This window comes from Delphinus delphis, chromosome 20 (assembly GCF_949987515.2).
Source record: "Delphinus delphis chromosome 20, mDelDel1.2, whole genome shotgun sequence".
Classification (NCBI taxonomy): domain Eukaryota; kingdom Metazoa; phylum Chordata; class Mammalia; order Artiodactyla; family Delphinidae; genus Delphinus; species Delphinus delphis.
Window position 1 is genome coordinate 46,425,647 of NC_082702.1, and position 13,650 is coordinate 46,439,296.

Below are 13,650 nucleotides of genomic sequence, written 5' to 3' on the forward strand. Positions count from 1 at the left end.
TCTGTGCTCATCCATGTACTCGGAACAGAGCAAGGAGGCTCCAGATTAATCTGATTTAAGCACCAACATCTGCCAACAGAAAACTAGCAGTGGAGTCACTGAAGCAACGCTTGGCGGCTCAAAGGCGGAAACCAATGACGAAAGAAGGGACTAATTAATGTCTCTGCTGTGCTACCTGGAGATGATGGCTCCAGGCTCACAGAGCCCAGGCGTCTTATGGTGCACTGAGAGATTTTTTCAAATAAACCTACTGCCAGTCTCACAACAAGGACAAGGAGGCCAGTGAAGTATCTCCAAGAGACCTGGGAAACTGACAGAGGAGACGCCACATCAGGTGATTCTCGTGGTCATTACCTTTGCTGCGTAACTCCACATTTCAATCCGGTCATTGAGGCGTTTTTTGCACTCAGGTTGTAACCTCACCCGCTTATCCTCCAGGGCCTCCATAAGGCAGGACATTTCTGTGCAACGGAAAGGGATAAGAAGCGTCTGAAGCTGTACAGAACAGAAATTTCGGTAAGGATGGGGAGAAGGGTACCTAACCACCAGAGAATTCAGATCTGGAGGCTATACAAAGTTAAATCCCTTCAAGGACACTTAACCCAAGAGCTACCATGGAGAAGAATATTTAAGGTTGGCTGTCCAGAGTCTCTCTTAAAACCTCTCTCATTTTATTCATTGGACACACATGGCTCAGAAACAACCATATACCTGCCCAGGTTCCACCTCACACAGAACCTGTCTGCTGAGCCCACTGTGGCCACTGGGGAAGCTGATGAAGCTGTCCAAGGTTGGACAAGGCAGGGAAGAGGGCCATGAGGATAGCTTAACTTTTGCCTCCCTGATAAATAACTCAACTTCCTCTTGTCATCAAATCTTTACCTCGGGTCATGGCTCTATCAGTTCAAACCTGCAGCAGGATTACTCCTAAACTCACTTTGCCACAAAGGCATCAACCAGGCCCCCAGTGGATGCTGTCTATGGTTGAGCTGCAGCTACAGAACAGAGTAGCTGGAACTGATGTCTCAGAGGGAGTCTTTGCTCCTCCCAAGATAGTTCAGACAGGGTCAGAGTGAACACCGTGACTTACGACGCCCTCGGCCAGGGGTGATGGCTGCACAGTGGTGTTTAATGTCCAGGGCACAAGCTGTATGAAGAACTGGGTCCACAAAGATGTCTGCTTTGCTTTCCTTCAGCATGTTTAACACTTCCTAAGAAGGGAAGATCATAGACAGAGCTTTTATAGAGGAAATACATCAGATCCGTTGTCTGTAAATACTTTACATACAAACAAAAAAGTCAAGGAGGGACGATTAAGCCAACAGAGGCTACTCTGAGATAGGTGGCAATGTGGTGATGATGCAAAGAACGCAGACGGCTAGCATCCAATTTAATTCAATAAATACAATTTGGGGACCTAGCGTATGCAGAGCTGTTTGCTAATAAGCAAAGCGAGGCAAGTTTAAGATCAGAATTGGGTTTTGGGCACTCTGGTATGCTATATTATTAAATACTAAGTGTTAGTGTTTATATTGATTTAATGCAGTTATTTTGTTACTTTATATGTCTGAAAATGTGAAAATTGAAAATCAGAGTAATAAGCTATACTAAAATTCCCAAACAGAAAGGTGCATTTGCAAAATGTTTCACTTTACTTCCATTATCCTCAAAAGGAAAGAAAGAACTGACAGAGCATAACTTCTACTGCAAGAATAATTCTTATTTGAGTTTAAAGATGTTCTGAACAACAGGAATATAAACATGATAGAACTGAAATCAACTCTGCAGACTCTCCATTTATACATGATGAAATTATAGCAGGTAAAGACAGTCAAAAATTGCTTTCTTAAGTAAAAATTACTTTGTGCTTCACAGACTGTAAAACAATAAAACAAACAAACAAAAACAAAAAAAAACCCCTGAAATGTTGTTCAAAAAGTCCTCCTTGAAGTTAAATGGGATAATTTGATGAAAAAGTATTCAAAGGAAAATATCTGGATTTAGCCTTTAGCCAACTTCTGCCACTCCTCAGACCATGTGGAATTAGAAACATTTTTAGCAGATGAAAATATCTGCACACAATATTCACAGTGACTCAGTAATATCATTGAAACACTTTTCCAAAAAGAGATTAAGTTTTTTAAAAAAGATCAAATACATTATTTCACTTTCAATTTTGTAAGATAATGCATGCTTAGCTATCTTTTTTTTTAAATTAATTAATTTATTTTTGGCTGCGTTGGGTCTTCGTTGCTGCACGTAGGCTTTCTCTAGTTGTGGTGAGTGGGGGCTACTCTTTGTTGCGGTGTGTGGGCTTCTCATTGTGGTGGCTTCTCTCGTTGCAGAGCATGGGCTCTAGGCGCGTGGGCTTCAGTAGTTGTGGCACACAGGCTCAGCAGTTGTGGCTTGTGGGCTCTAGAGCGCAGGCTCAGTAGTTGTGGCACACAGGCTTAGTTGCTCCACAGCATGTGGGATCTTCCCGGACCAGGGCTCGAACCTGTGTCCCCTGCACTGGCAGGACGATTCTTAACCACTGCGTCACCAGAGAAGTCCAGCTATCATATTTTGATAAATTTGTTTTTATGTGATGTTTCTGAAATGAACTGAATTTGTAGTTTCATTGACTTTTACAAATGCAGTACGCTTACTGATATATTGGAATTGACATTTTACTTTGGCATAGCACTTAAACAATGACCTTAAACAATGGTCTAGTCATGGGGATGAGACATATTCACAAGTAATTAGTACATGTGAAAGACTATTTAAGTTACAGACAATTAATGGTCAAAAGGCAAATTAGTTTGGTAAGAGGGAACAAGATAGAATTCTGGGAAGGAAGGTTTAGATTTGATCACTAAGATGTACAGACTATAGCTTTAAGAGGAAGAAGAGCAGAGAAAAGCAAGTGAGAGAAAATGGTGACTGATGGGAGTTACCTTTTTACACATTTCTGTTTTGATTTTGAGCAGGTTAACTTTGAGGCACTCCTCTACTTGACCTGTCTGCTCCTGGGCTGCTGCTTCTTCGGCACATAGACTGGCAATCTGTTCAGGACACACACAAAAAACAAGGGAACCCCTACTCTCACGAGACACCTTGGTCTCTGAAGCATGTCGATTGGAGATCCTCCCACACATGTGCCCGGGGCTCTTCTCAAACGGATCAAACGGATTCCTGGTGGATTTCACTCCCCTCCCTCCCATATGGGATGCCAGGCTCTGTTCTCCTTCACGAGGACTGGCACAGAATTGAAAAACAGTCAATACATGTATCTTCATGCTGTCAACCCCAAGACCTGAGTCAGACTGTCCCAGGGCTGGCCACAAAGAAGGCTACTCTCTGATTCCTCAAGAGGAAGGTCATACAGCCAAGTAAAATCCTAAAAGCAAATGCTTGACATTGACAGAGGTTCAGAGTCAACCCAGCTACACAACTTGGAAACACACACACACACACACACACAAAGGGGTCCTGATACATAGCCTGCAGCACAGTTAAAAATTTAACCTTCTTTGGACAGCTTTGTAAGCTTTTTTGAAATATCTTTAGCCATGTTCCCATAAAATGGACATATGTTGAACAAGGTTCACTACATGACCTTTTCTAGCTAGAAAGTCAAGTAATATCCAAGAACTGGCACTTCGGCAGAGGCATTGCAGGAGCACTTTTATCCTTCTGGCAAGTGTTGGGAGTATTCTGCGTTGAACATCAGAATAAGGAGAGGGAAGGACAAACTAGACGTAGACAGATATAATAAACAAAAATGCTGTTCAATAGAGAAATATGGAATCAAAACTGAATAGTGATAGGACTAAGGACAAACCAAATTCAGTGTTACACAGAACCAGGAACTCAGACAGTGGAGAGCCTAGAAGAGCCCTGGATTCAGGGCTGAAGGGAAACAGAGTAAAGAACTTTTCTCCAGTAAAAACTTCTCTGACCAGCTCTGTTCACAACCAGTTTTGTCCCCAGATCCTACCTCATCCGAGCAGTGTAGTTGGAGCTGAGGATCGAGTCGGTAATCTAGAGCAGACTCCTGGATAATAATCCGGATCTGGTCTTCACAGTCTGAAGAGAGGCGCTACATGAGACAAGGGAGAGTACGTCAGCCTATTAGAACATGTCAGCTTTTTATCTGGGCCCTGGCTTGGGGAAGGTGTGCAGAAAGGTCTTGGGGAAAGTAGCAGCAAGCTACGGACCTCCAAAGAAAAAACTGCCAGGACTAGTGGAGGTTCCATAAGTACACCTCTGTGGAAAGCCCAGGGCAGTTTACCTGGTCAGCATATCTCAACTTGAGGCAAGAGATGACTTGACCTTCTAACTCCGAATCGTCCTTGGCCTTAGTCAGGATACCATGACAGAATTTAGGAATGTCAGCTTTACAGGCTTTCCTCAGCACAGGGTTTAAGCGGTAATCTAGAGCAGAAAGGAATAAGCACAGGATAAAACACTCCACCTGGATTCACAAATGTTTTGAGATCCACTTACCCAAAGGGGGCATATTAGGTTAACGACCACTAATAAACCACTGATTTGTTTACTTGGTAAATGTTTACTGAGCTCTCACTACACTGTTTTATTTTATTTTATTTTTGGCCATTTCCTGCGGCTTGTGGGATTGAACCCGGGCCACGGCAGTGAAAGCCCAGAATCCTAACTAGGCCACCAGGGAACTCCCTCAACACGCTGTTTTAAATCAGCAATATACTGTGGTGGAAGAGCAGACGTGGAAACCCCCAGGAAACGTACTCTGCAGCAGCTCTGCAGGATCTATTGAGGCCAACATTCTAAGCAGTCCTCACAAAAATCTAGCAGACATCAGCAACCTTCCCCATGATACATATTTTTGAAAATTCTGAGAACAGACTATCCAACTCAACTTGACCACTAAGTTACAAGGTCTTGCAACTCAGAGCTTAAATTTCTCTGTTCTAAAACAGATTACCCACATAGTCTCCTGCCACATGCGTGAAGTTTTACTAAATTTCTAGACTTTTCAATGAACTTTAGCCCTAATTCGTTTTGTACACCCTTCAAAGGCAAGTGTCCTATGTTTTCAGCCTCCTCTTTCCCATGACTTTCATTCTGTTCTTCTAGATGCTCTTCAAGGAAGAAGTAAGTCACTTTGCTCATCACATCCGGACTCTTCCCTTAACATTCAGGAGCAACAAAGCACCTTTAGTTTAATTAGGCAAGTATATGCCCACTCAATTCCTTTCAAGCCACACCCAGCAGGACCAGGAAAGCCACGCCAAAATGTTACCAGTGTTCTGGGTGATCTGGCGCTTGGTTATCATCTGTTTGCATTTGGGATCCATCAATTCACTGTTCTTATTTTGCTTCAAGCATTGCAACATCGTTTTGGAATCCGCTTCTGGACAGAATCTCTGCAAAGAAACAAAGTTTTATAGAAGTAGTTACCCAAATATGGCAATTAACACCATATTTATCACTCTTACATCTTTTGGGGAGCTTATGACAGAACCTAAAGGCATCACTTGGGACGAGAAATGGTAAGCCTGAATAATCACCCAGCCTCAAGTTCCCCTTTACCTATTCTCTACTATATTTCTCAATTTCTTTCTACTACCTGTTCCTATTTTGGATAGGACGCGTTCCCTACTTACATGGCTATGCTACATTACACGGCCTCTCATAAGCTTACATACTGTTTTTGCATGAATGTAACATTGTACCAGGTGACCACCTAGCCCTCAAGCCACATCTACCCAATCCCAATGGGAAATTTAGGAATTACCCAGCAACCAGTGTGAACAGGGATGTGGGGGAAGGACCTATCTGGTTCACCCCTTTAACCAGAGGGGCTATAATCCTACCAAATCCTGCGGAGCCAGCCCCCGTACACTTGTTAGTGTCCTTGAAGTCAGAGATTCATTTTGGACTAGTGATAAACTCTATCTATATCTGCTAATTCACAGTCTATTAATTATAGTCCACTGTTATCTTAATATGGGGACATGGAGTGCTGACTGATTTTTTTTTTTTTTTTTGCGGTATGCGGGCCTCTCACTGCTGTGGCCTCTCCCGTTGTGTAGCACAGGCTTCGGACGCGCAGGCTCAGCGGCCATGGCTCACGGGCCCAGCCGCTCCGCAGCATGTGGGATCCTCCCAGACCGGGGCACCAACCCGTGTCCCCTGCATCGGCAGGCGGACTCTCAACCACTGCGCCACCAGGGAAGCCCCTGCTGACTGATTTTTATAGAAGTCATCAAAATCTTACAAACCTCCTTCAAATCAGAGCCTGACATTTCCACTTTTACAGAGGACTCAACTCTTCCAGACCCAGCTAAAGAGACTTCTAACTTTCACAGTTCTCTTTGGAGTTTATTGATAGGGTGAGGAGTATCATTTTATTTTAAAGGGAAGCTGAAATAAGGGGTTAGCACCTTATTTAGTAAGGTGTAAGTTTAATCTCTTTGTACGTGTGGACAAATAAAGGAACTGACATCCAGGTTCTCCAGTCAGCCCTGCTGCAGGGGGCATTTATTGAAGAAGTAAATGAAGCAAAACAACCTGTAGAACAAAAAAAGCCTTTGATGGTGACAGATGGATGATCAGGACATTTGATGGTGGCCTCCTCAGTATACCTACCACCAACCGCGCTGAAAACCAATCACATATTTAATGGACATCTATTTACTTCCCCAGGTCAAAGTGAGGTTAGCTATCTTAGCTTAGTGGTTCTGAAACTTGAGCTTCATTGGAACCCCCGGGGGCTTGTGAAAACAGAGGGCGCCACTCCCAGAGCTTGACTCAGAGATCGGGGTGGGGCCTGAGACTTTGTAAGTTCCCAGGTGGTGCTGACGCTGCAGGTATAGGGACCAGACTTCGAGAACCACAGCCGTAGCTGTATAAAACAGGTTGACATTGAGAGATTATATGAATTTTCTCTGAAATTTAAAGAAGTTTGTGTTTCTGTTATGTTGACTTACCCTGTGCTCAACTCTTGGTTTTGGGTCCCTTACCTTTATCATCTGCTTGCAGACTCTCATGAGTGTATAGTCTAGTTCTGGGTCCATCATCTCTGTCTCCTGCAGCTTAAAGACTTTCTGGTGGCAACGGGTGCTCAGTTGCTTCTTGTTTTCTTTCAGACATTCAATAATCTAGGGCATAACAGTTACGGGCAAGTTAAGAGGTGGATCAGGTATTGATAATCCATGTTTTCTGGCTGAAGCATTAAGTTCTTAGTACATTCCTCACTTTTCTATACAGGTACCTTTCATTTCTAATTCCTAGGTAATAGGAATCAGGATTTCCTCACAAAGGAGAATTATAATAGATTTACAACCCCAGGGCTAATAGCAAACCAAATGTATAAACATTATGGATAAAGAGCAGGTTGTACTGGAGTCTAAGGGGAAGGAAACCCTCTCAAGATTCCTGGTTTCTTCTTCCTTCCAGGGCTATTCCTTGTCAAGATCCCTTCTGGAGCATACATCAGGCTCTCTGCCTTTCCCTGGAGCAATAACCCTGACTCGACAGCAAGCACAAGCCAGGAAGTTCAGTTCAACTCACCATTTACCACATGAGAACAGAGCATTAGATGCCAGCTACGAATGAGACTCAATCCTTACCTTTGAAGACTATACAGTCTCACAGGGCAGTTATATAAATAAACAACTACAATAAAAAAGATGAGTGACTTAACATAAAAGAATAAAATGCCATGGGATAGATTTTAAGAGACTGAATTAGGTGTATCCTAAAACCTCCCCTTCCCTACAACAAACTTTTAGCTACTATAAAAAAAAGATAAAGAAAGAAAGCAGATGGGAAGCTGCAGTAGCTAGGGCTGTAGCATGTAGTCATGAGACTTCTATGAAATCCTCAAGGCACAACCAAGAATCACCAAATACAGTTGACCCTTCAATGACAAGGGTTTGAACTACACAGGTCCACTTACATGAGAATTTTTTTCAATAGTAAACACTACAGGACTACATGATCTGTGACTGGTTGAATCTGTGGATGTGGAACTTAGATAGGGAGGGCCCAACATATATGGAGGGCTGACACTATACACAGGTTTTTAACTATGTGGACGTGCAGCACTCCTAACCCCATGCTGTTCAAGGGTCAACTGCAGTTAAGGGACACTAATACCGTAAGAAAGATGATAAACAAAATAAATCAAGGCCTCAGAACTGAGGGGGAAAGGCAACAGAGCAATCAAACGTATATTGAATATCTTCAGAACAACAGAGAAGAAAACAGTAAATAAGAGTCAAGAACAGGTAGTTATGAGAAGAACCAATTAGAGATGTTACAAATGAAAAATAAGTGAAGGGGACAAGACCGTGGAGTAGTAGGACCTGAGCTCACCTCCACTCGCAAAAACACCAAAATCACAACTAACTGCTGAACAACCATCAAAAAAGACTGGAACCTACCAAAAAAGATATTCTACTTCCAAAGACAGGCCACAGTGAGATGGTAGGAGGGGCACATTAATGATATAATCAAATCCTATACCCACTGGGTGGGCAACCCACAAACTGGAAAATAAGTATATCGCAGAGGTTCTCCCATAGGAGTAAGAGTTCTGAGCCCCACTTCAGGCTCCCCAGACTGGGGGTCTGGCATCAGGAGGAGGAGCACGCAGAACATTTGGCTTTGAAGGCCAGCAGGGCTTGATCGCAGGAATGCCACGGGACTGGGGGAAACAGAAACTCCACTCTTGGAGGGCTCACACAAGGTCTTGTGTATACTAGGACCCAGGGGGAAAAGCAGTGACTTCATTGCTGGACTTGGAGGGTCTCCTAGAGCGGCAGGGGGTAGCTGTGGCTCACTGCAGGGACAAGGACATTGGTGGCAGAGGTACTGAGGAGTACTCATTGGCGTGAGCTATCCCGGAGGCCACCATTTTGACACCAAGACATGACCCCCACCCAACAGCCCTTAGGCTCCGGTGCTGGGACGCCTCAGGCCAAACAACCAATGGGGCAGGAACACAGCCCCACCCATCAACAGACAGGCTGCTTAAAGTCTTCCTGAGCCCACAGCCGCCTCTAAACACACCCCACTGACACGGCCCTGCTCACCAGGAAACGTGCACAAGCCTCTTAGCCCAGCCTCACCCACCAGGAGGCAGAAGCCAGAAGCAAGAGGAACTACAATCCTGAAGCCAGTGGGACCACAAACACAGAAAGTCTGACAAAATGAGATGGCAGAGGAATATGTTCCAGACGAAGGAAAAAAGCTAAGACCCCAGAAGAACAACTAAGTAACGTGGAGCTAGGCAATCTACCTGAAAAGAACATTCAGAGTAATGATAGTAAAGATGATCCAAGATCTCGGAAAAACAATGGAGTTACAGACTGAGAAGATACAAGAAATGTTTAACAAAGAGCTAGAAGATATAAAGAAGAAACAAGCAGAGACGAACAATATAATAACTGGAATGAAAATACACCAGAAGGAATCAATAGCAGAATAAATGAGGCAGAAGAATGGATAAGTGAGCTGGAAGACAGAATGGTGGAAATCACTGCTGCAGAACAGAGTTAAAAAAATAAAAAAGAATGAAAAGTGAGGACAGTTTAAGAGATCTCTGGGACAACGTGAAATGTAACAACATTTGCATTATAGGGGTCCCAGAAGGAGAAGAGAGAAAGGGCCTGAGAAAATATTTGAAGAGATGATAGCTGAAAACTTCCCTAACACCCAAGTCCAAGAAATGCAGAGAATTCCAGGCAGGATAAACCCAAGGAGGAACACACTGAGACACATATTAATCAAACTGACAAAAATTAAAGACAAGCAGGAAATATTAAAAGCAAGAAGGGAAAAGCAACAAATAACATACAAGGGAACTCCCATAAGGTTATCAGCTGATTTTTCAGCAGAAACTGCAGGCCAGAAGAGACTGGCATGATATATTTAAAGTGATGAAAAGGAAAAACATACAACCAAGAATACTCTATCCAACAAGGCTCTCGTTCAGATTTGATGGAGAAATCAAAAGCTTTCTGGATAAGCAAAAGCTAAGAGAATTCACCACCAAACCAGTTTTACAACAAATGCTAAAGGAACTTCTCTAGACAGAAAAGAAAAGGTCACAACTAGAAACAAGGAAAATATGAATGGGATAGCTCACCAGGAAAGGCAAACATACAGTAAAGGTAGGAAATCATCCACAAATATGGTATCAAAACCAGCAGTTGTGAGAAGAGAAGAGTACATATGCAGGATATTGGAAATGCATTGGAAATTAAGACAAGAGCAACTTAAAACAATCTTGTGTATATATATAGACTGCTATATCAAAACCTCATGGTAACCACAAACCAAAAATCTACAGTAGATATACACACAAAGAAGAAAAAGGAATCCAAACACAACACTAAAGACAGTCATCAAATCACGAGAACAAAAGAGGAAGGGAAGCAAAAAGACCTACAAAAACTAATCCAAAACAATTAACAAAATGGCAATAAGAACATACATATAGGTCATTACCTTAAATGTAAATGGATTAAATGCTCCAACCAAAAGACATAGACTGGCTGAATGGATACAAAAACAAGACCCATATATATGCTGTGTAGAAGAGACCCACTTCAGATCTAGGGACACATACAGACTGAAAGTGAGGGTATGGAAAAAGGTACTCCATGCAAATGGAAATCAAAAGAAAGCTGGAGTAGCAATACTCATATGAGACAATACAGACTTTAAAAAGACTACTACAAGAGACAAAGAAGGACACTACGTGATGATCAAGGGGTCACTACAATAAGATATAACAATTGTAAATATATATGCACCCAACATAGGAGTACCTCAATCTATAAGGCAAATGCTAACAGCCTTAAGAGAACAAATCATCAGTAACACAATAATAGTGGGGGACTTTAACACTGCACTTAACGTCATTGGACAGACAGAAAATCAATAAGGAAACATAGGCCTTAAGTGACACATTAGACCAGATGGACTTAACTTTTATTTATAGAGCATTCCATCCAAAAGGAGCAGAATGCACATTCTTTTCAAGTGCACATGGAACATTCTTCAGGATACACCACATGCTGGGCAAGCCTCAGTAAATTTAAAAAAATTGAAATCATATCAAGCATCTTTTCCGACCACAACACTGTGAGATTAGAAATCAACTACAAGATAAAATAGCATCAGAAAATATAAAGTACATAGGGATAAATCTGACAAAAGATGTAGAAAAACTGTACACCAGAAACTAAAAATCATTGCAGATATAAACCAATAAGAAAACCTAAATAAATGACAATATGAGGGGAAAACCACCTCATCTATAGAGAAAGAGATTTTAGTAGCTTGAATTTTGGTTCCCCAAAAGATATGTATAAGTCCTAAACCCGCAGTTGTGAATGTGAATATTTGAGACAAAAATTCTTTGCAAAAGTAATTAAGCGAGGAATCTCAAAATGAGATCATCCTGAGTTATCTGGATGGGCCCTAAATCTAATGTAAATGTCTTTATAAGTTTATAAGAATAAGAAAATATACATAATACACAAAGGAGAGACATGGAGGAGAAGGTCATGAGAAGATGGAGGCAGAGACTGGAATCATGCATCCCCAAGTCAAGGACTGGAACCACCAGAAGATGGAAAAAGCAAGGAAGCATTCCGCCCTAGAGCCTTAGGAAAGAAAGCAGTCTTGCCAACACCTTGATTTCAGACTTCAGGCCTCCAGAACTGTGATATAATAAATTTGTTTTAAGGCACCCAGTATGTGGTAATTTGGCAGCTCTATGAAACTCATATACAGATGCAAGAACTACAGTGGACCTCTCATCAGAAACTACGCAGAAAACTGTGTGAAGTGAAATATTTGCAGTATTGAAAGAAAAAAAAAATCCAGCAACCCAGAATTCTATATCCAGCAACCTAGAATTCTATATCCAGCAAAACTGTTCAAAAATGAAGAGAAGAGGGGCTTCCCTGGTGGCGCAGTGGTTGAGAGTCCACCTGCCGATGCAGGGGACACGGGTTCGTGCCCCGGTCCAGGAAGATCCCACATGCCACAGAGAGGCTAGACCTGTGAGCCATGGCCACTAAGCCTGCGCGTCCGGAGCCTGTGCTCCGCAACAGGAGGGGCCACAACAGTGAGAGGCCCGCGTATGGCAAAAAAAAGAAAAAAAAAAAAAATGAAGAGAAGATAGACTTTCTCACACAAATAAAAACAGGGAATTCATTGTCCATACATGCACCTTGTAAAAAAAATGTTAAAAAGTTCTTTGGGCAGAAGGGAAAATATATAGGTCAAAACCTTGGATCTACATAAAGCAAGGAAGAGCATTAGAGAAGGAAAAAAAGTGAAAAAAATGATTTATTTTTCTTATTCTTAATTGATCTGATAACTGCCTAATAACAATGTACTGGGTGATCATAGCATATGCATAAAAAATGAATAATAGCAATGTCACAAGGGATGGGTGGAAGGAATTGCGAATGCTCTCTAATAAAATACATACACTATATGAGAAAAAAAAAAAAAAGAAATGAAAAATAAAACCCAACTGGTAGTCTCTCTAAAGAGCAAGATGGAAAGTGCTAAAGGATAAATTATGAAGCTGGGAAACAGAACTGAAAAATTACCTCAGTGTAGTACAGAGAGATGAAGAAATGAAAAGCATAAAAGAGAAATTGAGAGACATGGAGGACAGATTCAGATGCTCCAAGTGTCTAACAGGAGTTCCAGAAGGAAGGAAAAGGAACGCAATATTTGAAAGGTTTGAGAATCTCCTAGAACTGAAGAAAGACATGAATTCTGAGACTGAATGAGCCAACCAGGATAATGAAAACAAAAACCATATCTAACTATATCACAGTGAAATTATAGATCATTAAAGATAAAGAGAAAACTCAGAGGTAGATTAACTACACAGAAATAAGAATCAGATTGACATCAGACTTTGCATCACCAACAGCAGATACTAGAAGACAACGAAGCCACTATCTCAAAGGCTAAAGTACCTGGCAATGCCCTGAACTAGAAGAGGTAGATGAGTCAATGGAAGAACATTAAAAACAAAAACAAAAAACCACTTGATTGCATTTCATTCCTGATGATTCTGGATAGGGCCCTGTTCTGTGAATTAGGGTAAGAAAACCTCCCATGATGGTTCTTACGTGACCTCTAGTTAAGAACTTCTGTGCAATGGGATCATATGCGGGAATAATTAATTTTGGAGGTGCAGAGTGTTGGGAAAGCTATAGAGAGGAGGAGGCATTTGAAGGATAGTTAGGAGTTAACTAGGCAGACAAGGTGGAGGAGGACAAGGTAACCTGAAAGAGGGAAGAGAATGAATAGGTGACAAAGAGGAATGAAGGTGAGCAAAAGTAGTCTGTTTGGGAAAAGCAGCCTGGCGTACCTTAAGAAGGGATGATCAGGCTGGATAGGATGGCATGGGGCCTATCTCACCAGCACAGAATTAATTATTAAAAAGGTACCTTCACGTTACCTTTACAATTAAAAAATAAAAACAAAAAGTTACCTGAGCATTGCCATACTGCACAGTGGAACAGTGGTTCTTGATGTCACTCTTGCAGGCTTCATACAGATCTGGTTCCAGACGGATGTCCTCTGTCTGTATGAGGGGGAACCGGCATGGAAAAGTGAGCTTACTCTAAGCTGGAGAGA

At 42.0% G+C, this 13,650-nt stretch overlaps 1 protein-coding gene across 1 annotated transcript in view; it reads right to left on the bottom strand.

The window, feature by feature from the left end:
• Positions 1–13,650, bottom strand: part of GLG1 (golgi glycoprotein 1) — a 143,755-nt gene that overhangs the window by 5,806 nt on the left and 124,299 nt on the right. Inside the window, exons 18-25 of the mRNA XM_059999262.1 lie at positions 13,505–13,597; positions 6,990–7,127; positions 5,267–5,390; positions 4,277–4,419; positions 3,983–4,084; positions 2,940–3,047; positions 1,091–1,211; positions 355–461 (exon numbers count right to left, since the gene is read on the bottom strand). Of these exons, the coding sequence (XP_059855245.1) occupies positions 355–461; positions 1,091–1,211; positions 2,940–3,047; positions 3,983–4,084; positions 4,277–4,419; positions 5,267–5,390; positions 6,990–7,127; positions 13,505–13,597 (936 nt within the window). The remainder of the gene's footprint in view (positions 1–354; positions 462–1,090; positions 1,212–2,939; positions 3,048–3,982; positions 4,085–4,276; positions 4,420–5,266; positions 5,391–6,989; positions 7,128–13,504; positions 13,598–13,650) is intronic.